The sequence below is a fragment of the Cricetulus griseus genome (genome assembly GCF_003668045.3).
Source record: "Cricetulus griseus strain 17A/GY chromosome 1 unlocalized genomic scaffold, alternate assembly CriGri-PICRH-1.0 chr1_0, whole genome shotgun sequence".
In the NCBI taxonomy this organism is placed as follows: Eukaryota; Metazoa; Chordata; class Mammalia; order Rodentia; family Cricetidae; genus Cricetulus; species Cricetulus griseus.
This window is the reverse complement of record NW_023276806.1, coordinates 130,227,054-130,244,400: the sequence shown is the minus strand read 5'-3', so window position 1 is coordinate 130,244,400 and position 17,347 is coordinate 130,227,054. Positions and strand designations below refer to the sequence as shown.

The 17,347-nt window shown below is 55.1% G+C and overlaps 3 protein-coding genes across 6 annotated transcripts in view; 2 read left to right on the top strand and 1 right to left on the bottom strand.

Annotated features, from left to right (window-relative positions):
* LOC100755585 (SH3 and cysteine-rich domain-containing protein 3) overlaps window positions 1–3,136 on the top strand; it is a 119,316-nt gene extending 116,180 nt beyond the window's left edge. For 2 of the 4 annotated variants that reach the window (XM_035451276.1, XM_027392202.2), the window contains 6 exons: window positions 1,559–1,625; window positions 1,812–1,864; window positions 2,070–2,155; window positions 2,325–2,376; window positions 2,465–2,602; window positions 2,723–3,136. In XM_035451276.1, coding sequence (XP_035307167.1) covers window positions 1,559–1,625; window positions 1,812–1,864; window positions 2,070–2,155; window positions 2,325–2,376; window positions 2,465–2,602; window positions 2,723–2,821 — 495 coding nt within the window. In that variant the 3' untranslated portion in view covers window positions 2,822–3,136. Of the gene's footprint in view, window positions 1–1,558; window positions 1,626–1,811; window positions 1,865–1,887; window positions 2,156–2,324; window positions 2,377–2,464; window positions 2,603–2,722 lie in introns of those variants that run through there. The other 2 variants (XM_035451275.1, XR_004771945.1) reach the window with 2 other exon arrangements.
* Window positions 3,137–5,838: 2,702 nt separating this feature from the next.
* Window positions 5,839–11,248, top strand: Ndufa4l2 (NDUFA4 mitochondrial complex associated like 2). Its single transcript, XM_027392207.2, has 4 exons — window positions 5,839–9,167; window positions 9,504–9,592; window positions 10,350–10,410; window positions 10,530–11,248. Exons 1-4 carry the CDS (start codon window positions 9,111–9,113, stop codon window positions 10,584–10,586), a joined length of 264 nt encoding a protein of 87 aa, XP_027248008.1. The 5' UTR covers window positions 5,839–9,110; the 3' UTR covers window positions 10,587–11,248.
* A 150-nt stretch (window positions 11,249–11,398) lies between these two features.
* On the bottom strand, window positions 11,399–16,946 carry Shmt2 (serine hydroxymethyltransferase 2). Its single transcript, XM_027392206.2, has 12 exons — window positions 16,794–16,946; window positions 15,381–15,578; window positions 14,857–14,936; window positions 14,506–14,706; window positions 13,703–13,784; window positions 13,440–13,562; window positions 13,192–13,331; window positions 12,830–12,995; window positions 12,545–12,644; window positions 12,317–12,472; window positions 12,111–12,218; window positions 11,399–11,996 (listed from the first exon to the last, which is right to left on the bottom strand). Exons 1-12 carry the CDS (start codon window positions 16,824–16,826, stop codon window positions 11,869–11,871), a joined length of 1,515 nt encoding a protein of 504 aa, XP_027248007.1. The 5' UTR covers window positions 16,827–16,946; the 3' UTR covers window positions 11,399–11,868.
* Between the last annotated feature and the right edge of the window lie 401 nt (window positions 16,947–17,347).

Below are 17,347 nucleotides of genomic sequence, written 5' to 3'. Positions count from 1 at the left end.
TTTTTGTTTTCCAAGACAGGGTTTCTCTGTAGCTTTGGAACCTGTCCTGGAACTCACTCTGTAGACCAGGCTGGTCTCGAACTCACAGAGATCTGCCTGCCTCTGCCTCCCAAATGCTAGCATCAAAGGTGTGCACCACCACCGCCCAGCCCCTAAGGGTCTTGCTATGTAGCCCTGGCTTTATAGCCCAGTCTGCCCTTGAATTCACAATCCTACCTCTGCAACCTGGTGCTGGAACTAGAGGCATGCACAGCCTTGCCTGGCTTTAATAACTTGAAAGTTGATCTGGATGGTGGTGGTGGTGCACACCTTAAATCCCAGTACTGGGGGGGGGGGGTGGGCTGGAGAGATGGCTCAGGGGTTAAGAGCACTGACTGTTCTTCCAGAAGTTCTGAGTTCAATTCCCAGCAACCACATGGTGGCTCACAACCATCTGTAATGTGATCTGGTGCCCCCTTCTGGCACGCACTGTATACATGATAAATAAATAAATAAATCTTAAAAAAAAAAAAATCCCAGCACTCGGGAGGCAGAGGCAGGCAGATCTCTGTGAACTTGAGACCCGCCTGGTCTACAGAATGAGTTCCATGACAGCCAGGGCTGTTACACAGAAAAACTCTGTTTTGAAAATAATAATAATAATTTGAAAGTTCATAAGAGAAATTTACATCTCATGTGGTAAAAGCAACAGAAACTTCCTGGAGATCTAATCTCCAAGTAGTTGATCCACAGCTTGGGCACAGATGACACATTTCAGTCAGTTGAACTAAGAGTGACAAGGCTGGTTCAGGAAAAACATTCATGCTTTTCAGTTTAGTTCTTAAGAGGGAACCGTGGAAACTATGCCAGATAGGTAAAGTGATGCACGCTGGAAGTCCTAGCATGGCGAAGCTGGAGGCCAGAGGATCAGGAATGCAAGGTCATTCTGGCCACATAAGGCATTTGAGGACAGCTGGGCTGCATGAGACTCTGCCTCAGAATAACCAAAAACAGGGGGGGGGACTTCTGTGCCCCGCCACACAACCCTGTCTTACACACCAGAGAATTTTTAAGCAGACAGGACAAAGAAGAACCTGAAATCTCAATTATAGGGTGATTTGCAGGGACTAAAAATTAATGGGGAAGAGAAGCCAGAAAAGATATGTCTGCTGTCCTTAGAAATTTAGAGACTGGAAAAAAAAGAAAAGAAATTTAGAGACTGTGTTTGTTACACGTCTTGCCCAAGAAGGCAAATCAAGACAAATAACTACAGATAACAGGGAAGCTGAAATAGGCTTAACAAAAGAAATTTGAAAAAGAAAATCACATTGGGGTTATATTATATTGTAAGGTAGTGAACTCCCTGTCGTTACTGTATTTAGACCCAATGCAGGTAGTCTGCCTGCCAGCATATTTTAGAAGAAATACCCACATCGGGCAGGTGGTTGGACTAATATTTTCTCCAAGTGTCTTTCCAATGCTTAGATGCTATTATTGTTCTACAACTCTCTGGCCTGCCTGGAGAGGCAGGGAAAACATGGGTTCCTGGGACAGATTCTAACTCTGGTGTCCCCTCCAGCCTCTAGCAGCCATGATGGAGGAGGAGCCAGAGTCAGCCAGGCCAGAAGAAGGGAAGCCCCAGGATGGTGAGTGCCACCCATCTCCATCCACAGAGACAGCATTGGGGTCAGTGTAGTCAAGGGCCTGTCTGCTGTATAGCAGGTTGAGAGGGAAAGTTTGGGCCAGGGTGAAAAAGTCCTCCAACACAAGAGGAAGGGATGATGGATGCCCTCCTGGAGGCAGAAGCAAGTTGTCCATATTTCCCATCCAAGGAAACAATGCAGAAAGGGACAAGAAGGCTGAGAAGAAAACACCGGATGACAAAGTAAGAGTCTTGTCTACCTGTAGAACCCTGGTCCTCTTCCGAGTCAAGGTTTGGCATCGTTTATGGCTTCCTCAGCTGCTCACATCACCCTCCACCCGCTCTCCACACTGAGACCGACACACAAAAACCAGTAAACTCCTCTCCCGAAGAATTGGTTAAGGGTCGGGAAACTTACTTCCCACCCTACTCCCTTCCCACCCCCCAGCACAAGCAGCCCGGCTTCCAGCAGTCTCATTACTTCGTGGCTCTCTATCGGTTCAAAGCCTTGGAGAAGGATGATCTGGATTTCCCGTGAGAAGCCTTGGGGGGGGAAGGGGGGCACGGAGGAGAAAGAGATGAGCTCTCTATGGGAATGGAGAAGGGCGGGTGCCCTCGGCTGCTGTTTTGGAGCCGTGCCTGCAGCACAACCAGAAACTGCTATGCGAATGTAAATCACAGAGCGCTCTCCTTCCTGACCCAGGCCGGGGGAGAAGATCACAGTCATTGACGACTCCAATGAGGAGTGGTGGCGGGTGAGACAAACGGCTAGAGCCAAGGTGGGCTAGGGCTATGGGGAGGGTCTAGAACCTGAGATGTCAGCCTGCCTGCTCCCTTCTCTAGGGGAAAATCGGAGAGAAGGTGGGATTCTTCCCTCCAAACTTTATCATCCGGGTCCGGGCTGGAGAACGTGTGCACCGTGTAACCAGATCCTTTGTGGGGAACCGCGAGATCGGGCAGATCACACTGAAGAAAGATCAGGTAGCTTGGGTACCCTAACCTAACGCCATCCACACTCGTGGGAGATGTAAGTAACCCTTCGTGCAATCGGCCCCTCCGTCCTTAATCCAGCCCCTGCTCCCCAATTCTCTAACTCCTTAGATCGTGGTGCAGAAAGGAGACGAAGCTGGCGGCTACGTCAAGGTCTATACCGGCCGCAAGGTGGGGCTGTTTCCCGCCGACTTCCTGGAGGAGATTTAGGTGTTGGCACCTGCTGGCGGGAGACACCTACGCCTGGTCCTGGGCGGGCCCAGTGCGGGCTGGGGAGGGAAGGGTCGACTGGACTCCTGAATGGGGAGGGTTGGAGAGGCTACTGGGATGGGGCGTGAGGATGAGTCTCGGGAGGCTCTGGCTCCCTCCCACCTCTCCCCCTGCCTAGGGCTTCAGATACCCGGGGCGCTGACCCACACTCCAGGCCCATCCCACCTTCAAGGGATGGGGGTGGGGTGCGTATCCATAAAGAGGCGCCGAGGGCCGAACTTCACATGCTGCGAATTTATTAAAGTTTTGACAGAAGTTAGAGAAGTTGGTCTTTTTGGCCTATGGATGAGGGGGGAAGAATGCTCCACCTCATGCCGTCGGGATGTGGAAACCCACGGCTGGTGGGAGTGGGCAGACTTGCACTCACTCGCTTAGGCTTCTGCTGGTGGAGGGGAGTGGAGGACTGAAAAGCCTGGGAAAAGAGCGCGCAAGGCTAGGTTCCTCCTTCAGATCTTTGAGGTTCAGAACCTGGCTCAGAGTCCGTTGTGGCCGCCAGGGGGCGATGTAAGATCTCAGTTGGAGAGAGGGATGGGGAGGGCCGGGGGTGGCTAAGGGGAGAGAACCAGAAACACAGAGCCAGAGACCCTAGGCCTGGGAGGGGGTGGGGTGCGTGCCGTCTCCATGGCAACACTTCCTCCAGTCCTCCGGGAATGGAGCTGGCGAGGCCGGGGGGCCTCACCCCTCCCGCGCGGCCCCCCAGCCCTCTCCCGACAGGTACGAGTGAGAGGACGCCTGGCAGACAGCTAACCGGTTCTAGCGGAGACCCCCCCTGCGGCGCGCCGTATGCAAATGTTATTATTTGCATATGCAAATATGTAAATGTGCCGGCCCTGGTCAGGGCGGCAGGTGGCGAGGAGCGGGAAGGTGTGCAGAAGGGAGCAGAAGGAGATGAGGAGTTTGGGGACCTAGGAGCTGACTGTGGAGGAGCAGCTTGGGGTGGTCGCTGGAGTCGGGCAGGCGGAGGGTCTTGGGTTTGCTAGCGGGTGGGGGAGGGTCGGCCTGGCCAGCAGAAGCTCCTCTTGTAGTCTATGGGTTGTCTGCCAGGACTGAGGTTGGCACTGCCTAGCAAGGTTGGCAGCAGGAGCCCGGGCACCATCTGCTGCTGGAGGAGGGGGAGGGCAGAGGCTCAGCTGGGCTGGGAAGAGGAGGGCCCGGGACAGGCACCCCCTCCCCTTCCGTACAGAAAGATGAGTTGTGGGGGGGGGGTAGGGAAGCACACAAAACTCGTTTGCAAAACCGGGTTCAGTTTCTTGCTCCCTTTGCCCTTGGCTGTCACTTCTGAAAGCCCGGCGGTGTAAAGGCCAGGGCCTTAGAGGGACACCCGGACAGTCCCCTTACACAAGTAACTAGAAGGACGAGGGTATTCATCAAACGGTCTGAGGTACTCAAAAACTGAGCCCTCCCGGGACTGTCAAGAGCCCCCCAAAAATGCTGAAGCAAAACCAATTTACTGGCTCATTGGGCGGCAGTGTTGGTGTAGGGGTGTCGAAGAGCAGGGAGAGCGGCTGTTCTCTCCCTATACTCGCAGGGTGCCCCCCCTTCTCCCTCGCCTTACCGAGCCGGCAGCTGTCCCTAATTAGAGCGGCGGTTTAATTGGATTTATCAGCAGTTAATAGGAAATTAAGCAAAGGGCCCGAGAGAAGGGGGGCGGGAGGAGCCGGGAGACAGGCTGCGCTCAACTGGAAGGAGGGGTACCGGGGCCCCAGGGGTGGAGAATAGTGTCTTGATTGAACCCGGTGATCATACCCTTCTCGGTACTGAGGGGCTGAGTTGAGCCCTGGCCAATCCCAGGAGAGGGCAGGAAGTATGACAGGGACACTGTTTGGCCCCCAGTGCCTCCCACTCCCACAAGCCAGCTGCCTGGGTGATGGATGGCGCTGCCACACAATGCAAAGGTCATAAGTCTGGGCCAAGGAGCAGACTGAATTGAAAATAAAGCAGAGGAAGGACCAGGGTATATAGGGGGTCCAGGACACAAGGTACATCCATCCACCCCTCTCCAGATTCTAATTACTGAGAGAGAGAGAGAGAGAGAGAGAGAGAGAGAGAGAGAGAGAGAGAGAGAGAGAGAGAGAGAGAGAGAGTTTTCTTAGATTTATCAGGCAGCATGATGCCTGGAGGTGAGATAGGACTGACCCTGTCTCCAACCCTCACCTCACCCCAGCTGGAGGTCCTGGGGGATCCTCTAGGGTTGGTGTTTGTGTCTCACCAACCATTGCTCTCCCTCTAAGTTGGGGATGGCAGGGTCTGCTGGAATTGCTGCAACAGGGACAGCTGGAGGTCTCTATACCTGAGGGCCTGAGAAGGAAGATGTGGGCCACAAGGGGGTGGGGAGGGGTGGGGAGGGGGTGGGGGTGCTAGGCCTCTGAGTCAACAGCCCCAGGCACCTCCTGTCACCACTTCCTCATTACATTGCTAGGCTAATTGGGGCTAACAAGGCCGGCCCCAGCGACCTCTCTCACATACTCAACCCCTCAGGGCACAAATGGCAGCGTCTGCTTTTGCCTAGGTGCAGCCCCTTGAATGCATGTGGAAGGGTCTCTTTCTCTCTGTGCCCCTGGTGCACGGCGTATGTATGCGTGTCTGGGGATGTAATGTGTGTCTATATCCTATCCCCAAATGCGTGTGTTCCTGTATATGTTCCGATTTTGTCAGTGCCTGTGTGTCTATACTGCCCGGTTTGGTTTGTCTACCCTCATTTCTGTGTTTCTGTCTATAAGTCCCAGGATGGCTAGGTGTGTTGAGCATTCTTTCAAACGTGCTTTGACATGTCGGCGTGTCTGTGTCTGTGAGCTGTTTAAGTCTGGATGTATCCCGGTGTGCAAGTGCCTCCAGGATTGTATGTGTGAAATTCAAGAGTCACTGCCGTGTGTGTGTGTGTGTGTGTGTGTGTGTGTGTGTGTGTGTGTGTGTGTGCGCGCGCGCGCGCGCTGCTCTGGCGTCTCTGCTTGCAGGTGTGTGTCTCGGTGACAGTGCGTGGGCGTGTGCCTGGGTGTGAGCTGCGCGGCAGCATGTACCCGAATGACAGTGTGACGCCCGCGCCCGCGTGTGCGCGCGTCCCCGTGCATGAGAGCCTCTGATTGAGTCTCCCACCCCCGCTTCTTTCTCTTCCCATTTCTATTCCTCTCTCCTTTCCCGGCCGGCTCGCCGTCCGCATCATCTCCATCCATTATTGAAGAAACAGCCGCGTCCTCTCCAATCACATCAACACCCCGCCCCCTCCCCGATCTGCTCTCCCCGTGGCCCCTCTGGCTGTCAGGGAGGAGGGGATGCACAGGCATAGAGGGAGCCCTGGGCAGAAGTGGGTTCATGACCCTGTGCCCCGGGTCTAAGCAAGGCACTGGGACACCAGGGTCCCTAGCGGTGAGCGCTTTGCATAAACAGATGGCACAGGCGTCTTTGTCTCGCTTGCTAGCCTGCTTGCCGCCAGGCTCCTGGCTCCACTTCTGTCTGGCTGCCGCAATCATGATCATCTCAGAGCCTCAGGACCCAGCGCCCTTAATAGTGGCAGCGGGGGTCAAGGGCCCCCGGGACTCCTGAGCATAAGCAGGGCATTGTGGCTTCCCTCTCGGGCGCCCTCTCCAGTACCTCAACTGCAGCGGGAAGACAGAGGCCGCTGCGAGGTGACAGGAACGTGGAAGTGATGGGGAGGGGACCCTGAACAGTGTCCCCAAGGTGTCCGAGAGCTGTTCCATTGGGTTGCTGCAACTCCCCAGGGACGGGTACTAAACCACAGAATAGAAATAGAGCTAAAGAATGGATGGGTGGAGAGAGGGGAGAGAGAGAGAGAGAGAGAGAGAGAGAGAGAGAGAGAGAGAGAGAGACCGAGAGAGAGAGAGACCGAGAGAGAGAGAGACCAAGAGACCACCGCAAGGTGTAAAGGGACAGAGAGACACAGAGAAACAGACACGGAAGGACAAAGCTAGGTCGAGAGCAGACATACCCTAAAACATAGAGCTAGAGACAGTCTGAAGAAGGAAGCAGAAAAAAGGTCGACCTGGGGCCTAGGGAAGGCGAAGTCAGATGAAGCCCCGAGTGTGTGAGGCCAGCCTGGAGAGAGAATCCAGCCTGAATCCTGCTGTCCACACCTGGCGAGACAGAGTCCTCGTCCCATCTGTGTCCTCTGACTACGCCACAAGAGCGGAGGCTGAGAAGCCCCACTACCTTGGTTGCACGAACGAGTAAGCCCCCAGGCACAGACCTGTGTATGCACACTGCAGGCGCAGACTTAACGAGCAAACCCTGGGAGTGCAGAGCAGGCGCTGCCCGACAGGGGGAGCCCGAGACTTCTTCCCTGAGCTTGAGAGCCGCTCGGCCTCCAGAGGGCGCCCGCACCCACGGACCCCTGCAATCTGCTCTTTCTGGAGAGCCCAGCTGCATTTGACTTGCTGCGCCGCCAGCCATACGGATTAGTATCCTGGAGCGGTTTAGAGTTGAAGAGTCTGGTCCCCTTGGGACCGCGGGTTGTGCCTAATCCTCGGCTAACGACTCCTGCTGTCCCTCACCTGCTGGGCCAGCACGGCCTGAGTTATTGTAGGGAAGGGACAGTGAAGGGAAGGAGATGGGGACAGATCTGAAACCCCAAGGACCACGATCCAGATATGGGAACACAGGAGGGGAGGGGGCTCAGAGATAGGCCCACAGAGACCCGGATCAGGAGCAGATGAAGCGTCGAGAAATCGCGGAGAGGCCAGAGCAGAAGTGACAATGTAATAATAACTGAGCTCAAGAGCGGCCTGGAGACCCAAGGGAGGAGGAATAGTGGAGGTACCAGGACAGGCTCTGGGAGTCCCCAGACCTAGGTCACCAGAACTAAACAAGCGAGGGCCCAAGAGCAAAGGGGCGTAAAGCAAAGGCCAGACGTTCCTCCCGGAGCCCTAGCTCCCCAACTGTACCACGGAGTACCAGATGTGCAGCCCAGCTGGGCAGCTGCTGGAGTTAGAGCTTCAAGATTGGTATTTAGCGCCACCCCACCCCAACCCCCCAGCGGCCCAGGCTGGGGGTGGGGGTACTGATGACAGGTCACATCTTCCCTGGCTCAGCCCTAGAGGTGCTGATGGGCCCGGCTCTGCTACAGGCTCTGACATCCCATCAGCCCCCCTCCTCCACCCCACCCCCACCCCTACCTCAGCGAGTCTCTGTCTCTTTGTTCTCGCCATGTCTCTGACACTTTATCTCATTATCCGCCGGAGGGAGGCGGAGAGCCCGGACCCCGCAGCCTAATTACAGCTGAGCTTGTCAGCTCAAGGGGCGGGCGAGGTATCGGTGTGTAAGAAAGGGAGGGGCCCCTCAGGAAGGGTCGTAGGGAGGCAGTGGTGGGCACACAGCTCATCCCAGTGGGTGCCCACCATAGGACAAGTTCTTTAGGGGAGGGATGGGGGAGCTTCGCAGGATCTAGCAGGAGGGGGCGATGGGAATTAACATGGGAGTGAGAAGGAGATGAGACTCACCTCCTGAGTCCCCAAAACCAGTCCTCCGAAGATGGAGGGTGGGGGAAACTTCCTGCCCTGGCAATAGAGCATATACCCGAGTTGGCTGTTCTCTATTTCTTTCTAAGTCTGCTTCCTTCATTCAGAGCGCTAATCCCAAAGCCAGAGATGAGTGTGGTGGCCTCCTTGGAGAGAGCTCCAGCTTCAGTGTCTCAAGTCCCTAAACTGCCCCAACCACTGTCTTACATTTGGAGCAGTTCAGAGATTCACAGACCTACATCCTGCACCCCTAACTGCTCCCTACCCAGAACAAGAGGGGCTGGCAAGCACTAGCAATGTTCACTTGCCCCCCTTCTCCGAAGCATGATGCTGAGGTAGAACTTTGTTCTCAAGGCCTGCTAGCTCTGGGTCTGAGTGCAGAAAAAGTGCTGTAGATGCCGTCACTGTTCCTTGGTCCCTCCAGTGGACACGCCACGTCCCCATTTCGTTAGAGGGCTGTCTGCTTGCCAGTCCCCCATGTGGATCTCCCTTCAGTCTCTGGATGCCAGAGAGGCTCCTCCTTCAGATACCCAAAGACCCAAGTATAACGGTGACCGGTGGGCCGGGGTTTCCCCCATCAGTAGGAGAGAGTTGGGAAGGAGAAACTTCAAGACTCCTCCAACTACCTCCAGCCTTGTTTGGACCTGGAACTGCTGGGAAGAAACAAGCTGGGTGGGGCTGGCTGACCCCTCCCTGATGGGGGGCGGGACCCCAGGGGGAGGAATAGACCAGATTCACCGGAGCCCAGACACTGGAGAAAGATGGCAGGAACCAGTGCAGGGGCCCGCTTCTACCGGCAGATAAAAAGACACCCCGGGGTGAGTTCAGTCCCCAGACTCTTAACTTCCCTCTTGCCACCCCGCCTCTCAAGAACCCCCAAACCCTGACTCCTGTCTAGTTTCCTTAATGCTCCGAAATCCTCCCAGGGACATCCCACATTCTATCTCTGCAATATATCCCATGTCCTTGGGCAGGATCACCTCAGGGCAAGGGAGAGTATGGTGAAAATGTGGCTGTAGGTTTCAGGTCTCGCTCCCAAAAAACGAGGGTGGCACCAGACCCTTCGTGAAGATAAAAGGGATGGAGACGCTGGCACGGGGTGAGTGGGAACTGGGCAGAGTTCAGACTCTCAGGGCATTTGGTTCTTCCTGCAGCTCATCCCAATGATTGGCTTCATCTGCTTGGGCATGGGCAGTGCTGGGCTCTATTTGCTGCGACTCGCACTGCGTAGCCCGGATGTCTGGTAACTACGGGGTTTGGGAGGAAAGCAAGGGTACTGGGCGGAGCCAAACGGGACTGCTTAGGAATAATGGTAATGGGTGACCCCAGAAGGAGGGGATGCGGTGCTTGGACTATGTCCTTATATCTCGGCCGTACTACCCAGCGTTTTGGAGAGTTGGAATGCCTGACAGGAAAGACACCCGCACCCCCACCCCGTCTGGATCACCTGGTGGCTCACTTGTCAGTGGCTAGCCACGTGGGGCATCTGGAATTCCCAGCCCTGCTCGCCACAGTGTTGCTATGGCGACACGGCTCTACTGGCCACGTCTGGCTTTTAGGTACCTCTATGCCTGCCCAGAAGTGCTGGAGGTCTGGCAGTGTGGGGCTACCGAGGGTCTTTGGTAGCACTGAGAGTTCGTGTCCTGCCAGGGCCATCAAGCCGTCCTTTGAGAAGCAAATGGCCAAAACACCTACCCACTCTGACCCTGGAGTCTGAGGCACATAACTTAAGCCCTGCCTGCTCTTCAGGGTTTCTCCTGGTTCCCAGGCCTCTGCTCTGAGCGGTTAACCCAGGGGAGGCAGGAACCCTGGGGAATCTATGAGCTAGACTGTCTTTCTGTCACCAGCCACCATGCTTCTTGCCAGCACCTGCTAGCGTGCCCCCTTTTCTGTCACTGCCCTCCCCGGGGTAGGAAACCAGGGGTGATGATGGTGAGGGTTTGTTTAATGCCAGTGTCCAGGTCCCAGGAGAGACCTTAACCTTTCTGTCCCCTTTACAGCTGGGACAGAAAGAACAACCCGGAGCCCTGGAACCGCATGAGTCCCAACGACCAGTACAAGGTAACTGGATCTAGAGTGCTCCCCTCCCCACCTCCTTCCTAGGCCCTAGATCTGTATCCCACACAACAAAAAAAATGGGGGGGAGGCAAGAGACTCCAACTCTCCTTCCCTCTCCATAGTTCCTTGCTGTTTCCACTGACTATAAGAAGCTGAAGAAGGATCGGCCAGACTTCTAAGGCAGAGCAAGAGGCCCATGCATCACAGGCTTTTCTTCCGTTCCTTGCCCCAGACCCTAAGGGCGTCAGTTTAGCAACAATGTCCAGCCTTTCCTTCCTTGGGCTGGATTCCCACGCAGAGGGGAGGTGGCTCCACCCCCACACCCCGCCCTTGCTCCCAGTAGAGGAAGAACCTCTGACCCTCAGCTTGAGTCCCACGGGGGGGGGGAGGGGGGAGCCAAGACTTCAAGGCAGAAGCTGGGATGACCCAAAAGGCCGAGGCAGCCCCTCTCCTCCTACCCCCCTCCGGCTAACTGGGTGTGGCACAGGCTACGTGCTGAGCGTGTCCGACGTGTGCCAACAGCAGGCAGGAGCCTGAGTGCCAAGCGACGTGGCAGGCCCCACGTTAGTGCAAGTTTTGAGCAAGGTTTAAGGGGAAGAGGCCGCCCAGGCTCGACTGGGCTCGTCCTGTGTTCCCAAGCCTGCCTAGGATGGGGAGCCTCTACCATGAGGTGTGATGCTCTCCTGCCCAAGCCTGTGCCTACCATCAACTACACCCCCTCCCACCTTGCACCTGGGCCTTTCCCTGCTTTTCCCCACCCCTCCCTTCCCTTGCTCCTCAGTCCCTGGGGATCAAACAGAAGCAGCCGTGGGCAAAATACAATTTCATTTAACAAATTGAATTTGCTGCGCCTGCTAATCACGTCTGGTGTCGGCTCTGATCAGAGACAGAGAGAGGAGGCTACAGCCCCGGGGGTCCTTGTGGTGGCGGGAGGGAAGGAGAAATACATGTTTGCCCAGGGGACCCCCTCCCACAGTAATAGGAACTCTGGGCAGGTTAGCATTTTATTAGATAAAAACAGGAAGGAGGGCACCTACCCACCCCTTCCCCCGGCTCAGCACGCAGCTCCCCCTCCCCAAGAAAGAGCAAGAGTCTTGTAACACTGAGATATGGCAGAGGGTTGGGGCGGGAGGGTGAAGTTGGCTGTGATGGTGCATACCTACAACCCCAGCACTTGGGAAATGGAGGTCAGTTCAAGGCCAGCCTCAGCTAAGTGAGACCCTGTCTCACAAACAAGCTGGGTGAGTGCTGGGTGCTTCTAGAAACGGCTACAAAACAGAATCTCAGCTACAAATTCTAGAAAGGAGCTTATGCCTGGCTCTTGCCCTAAACGGAAGGCCTCTCTCCCTCCCTACCTCCCTCCACTGAAACCTAGAAAGATCAGTGATGTCATTTTTGTGGTCCAGGAAGGCAGAAAAAAGAGTTAACTTCCAGTCTGTGGGCCTTGGTTCCAGGGGGCCCTCAGCGTTCATCAAACCCAGGCATGGGGAAGGCCCTGGCAAACTGCTCCACTTGTTGCCTGAGGTTGGCCAAACGTTGACTTGTTTCTGCATCTTTGAGCAGGAAGGATTTGAAATCCTGGAGCTTGGCTGAAAACAGAAACAGGTGTGAAAAGATGGTCAGAGCTCTAGGCAGGGCCGTGGGCTAGGGCGGACAGACAGTGGGTGAAAACTGCTTGGCTGGGGGCCTTTGTGGTCTCTCACCAGTCTTGCGCTTCACCTCCAAGCCAATGTTGACTCCTTCATCGATAAAATCAACAACCCTACGGAAGTCATCCTCACGGAACTGCCGAGAAGTCAGTGCTGGGGCACCTGGGAGAGAGAGCAGAGACATCATTAGCACAATCAGGATCACCATGAGGAAACTACCCAGTGTGAAAACCTTTCCCTACTCAGACCCCAGATCTCACCAAGCCTCAGGCCTCCGGGAGTAATGGCACTCCGGTCTCCAGGACAGGTGTTCTTGTTGGCCGTGATGGACACAAGCTCCAACACCCGCTCAGCTCGGGCTCCATCCAGGCCCTTGGGTCGCAGGTCCACCAGCACCAGGTGGGTGTCAGTGCCACCTGAGGGAGACAGTTATCAGGTGTTGGGGAGCCTGGGGCCTTGGCCTTCACCCACCCACTGCACTGGCTTACCAGACACCAGTGAGTAGCCTCTCTTTAGCAGGGCATCAGCCATGGCCTGAGCATTCCTCAGCACCTGTAGGGCATACTCCCGGAACATGGGGGTGCAGGCCTACAGGTAAGACAGTAGTCTCTGTCACCCCAGGGCTGAGTAGGTGCCCTGCCTAGGACTTGTACTCAGCAAGCCTTGCTGCCTCCCGCCTTAGCTACTTCCCTTTCCATCAGTCTCAGTCACAAAAGGTAAGGAGGCAAAGCCTCGGGAACAATGCACCCCAACACAAGGGAAGGCCCCCCAACCTGCTTGAGGGCCACAGCTACTGCAGCAATGGCATGGTTGTGGGGGCCCCCCTGTAAGGATGGGAACACAGCAAAGTTGATTCGGTCCTCAAATGTGTAAGGGATCTCTTGGCCAGTCTTGGGGTCTATGGTCCGCACTCCCTTCCGATAAAAGATGAGTCCTGACCTACGTGGAAGACAAGTGGTCAGGATCTAAGCCAATAAAGGACAAGTGATGGGGAGAGGGGAGACAGCCGATTTAGACACTCAGAGGCTCCGAATCCCCTCAACTGTGCTTGGTGCACTGGGTCCCAGTGGTTAAAGTGGTCAACCTCACTCCATCCAAGTTTACTAGCAAGGTCTTAACCTGGGGGAATTCTGACCTGGCTCCTCGAAGAGTCTTGTGAGTGGTGGTGGTGACAATGTCCGCATACTTGAAAGGTGACGGGATCACCTTGGCAGCCACAAGGCCACTGATATGGGCCATGTCTGCCAGGAGGTGTGCCTTGACCTCATCACACACCTGGGCAGGTAGAGAGGCATGCCTCAGCCCGGGGAAGACCCAACAGGTGTACACAGGAGAGCTGTCCTTCCCAGTCCCACCAACCCTGATCTCCAGCCCCTCACCAACCTCTCTCATGCGGGCATAGTCAATGAGACGGGCGTAGGCACTAGTACCAGCTATGATGAGCCGTGGTCGGAAAAGCCGAGCAGTCAACGCCAGCTGGTCGTAGTCAATGAGGCCAGTTTGGGGCTGGATAGACAGACAACCAGCTAAAACTCGGGAGGTGGCAGCAGGTGGAGCTCACGCTGAAGGCTGCCCAGACCTCCAGGACCTCCCACTGGCCAAGAACAAACCTTAAGGGCCAAGTGCCCAGACCCTAGGACACTTACGTTGAGTTTATAGGGCATAGATTCAAAGAAGATGGATGTGGCAGAGATCCGTCTGACATCAGACATGTAGCCATGAGTGAGGCTAGAAGGAAAAGGGATCTCCAAGTGAAACAACCGACTGACCCAGCCACTTCCCTCCCACGTCCACAGGCCCGTCTATCCCCGGAACACTGTTCCAGCTCTGTCCACCCCGTGCTGGGTACTAGGGTCCTGCCTCCTGGGCTGCAACACGGGACAGGCGCGGTCCATCTTCACAGGACCAGGACCTGATAGGTATTAATAACTCTTGGCTCAAGGGAGGAGTGATGAGCAAAGGAGTTAAGACTAGGATGGAGAGACCCACAGAAACAGCTGACCTGAGCAAGGGGGAGCTCATGGACCCCATTAGCTGGGAAACCAGCACGGGACTGATCCAGACCCCATGAATGTGGATGTCAGTGAGGAGGCCTGGGAAATCTATGGGGCCTCTGGTAGTGGATCAGTATTTATCCCTAGCACACGAATGGACTTTGGGAGCCCACTCCCAAAGAGAGATGCTGTCTCAGCCTAGACACACGGGAAAGGGTCTACCCTGCTCCAAATGATATAACAGACTTTGAAGATTCCCCCCCATGGAAGGCCTCACCCTCCTTGGAGAGCAGAAAGGGAATGTTATGGGGGTTGGGGGGTTGGGGAGGGAACTGGGACTGACATGTAAAACAATCTTGTTTCTAGTTTAAATAAAAAGGTTTTACTTAAAAAAAAAAATAACACTTGGCCCATGTCATTACTGCCCATCAAACCCATCATTTATTCATACTCACTGGCCCCCATCAGGTAGGTCCAACCCCATGATTCGATCATGGGGCTGAAGAAGAGCTGTGTAAGCAGCCAGATTGGCTGGAGACCCAGAGTATGGCTGCACATTGACTCCCCATTGTGCAGGGTCCAGGTCAAAGGCTTCCAAGGCCCGGCGCTGGCAGAGCAACTCGATTTCATCCACAACTTCTGCTCCTCCATAATATCTACCATGGAGAGGGTACATAAGGGCACAGAGAAAAAGCCAAGGGCTGGGAAAGCCACTGCTCCATAAGAATCAATGGGGTTTAAGCGGGTTCCACCACTAGGAGCGCCATCCCTGATGCTGCCCTCCAGCCCTTTGATCTAGCCCTCACCTCTTGCCAGGGTAACCTTCCGAGTACTTGTTGTTCAGACAGGACCCCAGGGCCTCCAGCGCAGCTCGGCTGCAGAAGTTCTGGAGTGGTGGGGGTTAATGTCAGAAGACAATGAGCCCCTTGCCCTGGACTCCCACAGTCCCATCCCTGCCAGAGCCCACAGGCTGGATGGGGTGGAGACAGGATGCATAAAAAGCTCTGTACACTCTGGGTTCTTTGCCAGGCATGAGGCAGGACCAGAAGCAGCATTCTCAAAAACTCAACAGCCATGATGGGTGGCCCCAGGAAAGCCACCTGTCCACTCAACCCATGTTTCCTCTTTCTTCTGACAAGAGGAGGTAAGGAAGAGATGAAACTGTAGGGGCTCCAGAAGCTCCCTAACGCCCCAGCCCCATACACTGGATTGGCCCTGCTTAATGTTTCAGGGGATAGTACAAAGAGGGAGAAGGCCCAGGAGAAATGTCAGTAAGATGATGTGTTATTTCCTGGTATTTTACTTCTTGGCCCATATCCTCATTCCCTACCTCTGAGGCGATGAGCTCCAGGCCACGACACTGCCTGTCCTTCTCTCTCTGCAGTAGCTCCCACATCTCAGGGTCACTATCTGCCAAAGTCTCCTGGCCTGTCCAGCCTCCAGCTGCTTCCCCAGCCTGTGTCCGGGCCACCTTACTGTGCTGAGCCCGAGCAGCCATCCAGACCAGCTGACCACATCTCTGCAGAGGCTTAGAGCAGAAGAGCCAGGATTTGATTAAAAATTGTCCAGACCTCTCCCAATCACCCTTCACTATGGGTACAGACAGCCCTCTGGCTAAGCAGGCAGCCTGGTCCAGCTAGCCAATTCAGTTCTCACCACCCCCACCTTCACCTTGAAAAGCAAGTTCTAGAGTCAAGGTTCAGATCAGTATCCAAAGGGCAGTTTTGATCAGCTCTACTCAACCCCCCATCCAGATCTCCAGCTCACCATGTGAGTTACCCTGCAAGGTCACACAACAAAGCTTGTGCCCCCCCAAACCCATGTCCCCCAAATTCACTAGAGAGACTAGATTCCAGGGTCTACCCAGAAGGGCCTTCCTGAGCCTGGAGAGATGGTTCAGTGGTTAAGGACACTTGTTGCTCTTGTACAGGACAAAGGACAGAGGTTCAGCTCCCAGCACCCATATGGCAGCTCACAACCATCTGTAACTCTTCCAGGGGAAAATGATGCCCTCTTCTGAACTCTGTGGGTACCTGGACACGCATGAGATGCACATACATACAGGCAGGCAAAATGTTCATGAACATAAAGGGGGGGGACCTCGAGCAGGGCCTCCATAAGAGACTACTTCAGAGAGAAGACAGTAAATTAACAGGGCTTAATGCCACAGGCTGTAGGGTAGTTTCCAAAGCAACCAAAGTAGAATAGACTTTTAAGCAGTTCTTGGGAAGAGTTGTGTACTGGCGGGAGTGGGGGTAGAGGGAAGGTGTTTGTCCAGAGAGAAGCCAAAATCTTAAATTTTATCTCTCTCTCACACACACACACACTGAGCACCTCCCTACTTCCTTCCGCCCACGCTGCAGCGGGACCCCTGCCTGATGAAAGCACGGAGGCCCGGTTGCATCATCTCCACAGCTCAGAGCTGGCGGGAAAAATTAAAACTAGCACATCGGAGCCGGGAACCCCACTTGTTCGCTGGGACATTGCTAACACAGGGTCTGCGGAACTTTACCTGAAGCATGGGAAAGGGGCGATCATCGATCGCCAGGACTAGGAACCAGGACTGGGCCCAGGCACCGCACGTGCACCCAGGAGGCTCAGGGATTTCCTGCTTAAGCATCCGCTCCCCGAGGCCCCGGAACACGTGCGGTGAAGGAGCCAGGGGAACCCCACTTTGTGAAAAGGAACTAAAGTGGGGTGGGCCTTTCCATTGGCCATCCAACATCCATACCGCTGTCCTTACCCGAGTGGTCCAAAGCAAAGAGAAGGGTACCATCGCTACCAGAGGTCACAGCAGGACCAGTCACCAACTCTGGTCCGGAGTAGTAACAGAGGGGTCGGAAGCCGACTGGTCTCAGGGCGCAGGCGCGAGAAAAATACCCCCACGAAGCCGGAGCTAAAGGGGAGGGGCCGGCGCAGGCGCATTGCCGTCTCTAGAAAATGGCCTTCTGGGAAATGTAGTTTTTCTTCATCCTTACGCCTCATCTGTACCGTCAGGTTGCCTGAAAAGGTCTTGAACCTCAGGGTTGTTATTTTTTGTTTGTTTGTTCTTCTAGACAGGGTTTCTCTGTGTTCTTCTAGACAGGGTTTCTCTGTGTAGCTTTGCAGCCTATCCTGGCACTCGCTCTGGAGACCAGGCTGGCTCGAACTCACAGAGATCCACCTGCCTCTGCCTCCTGAGTGCTGGGATTAAAGGCGTGCGCCACCAACGCCCGGCCCTTGTTCGGGTTTTTTGTTTGTTTGTTTGGTTTGAGCCTACCAAGTAGCCAGCACTATAAGGGAGGTACACACACACAC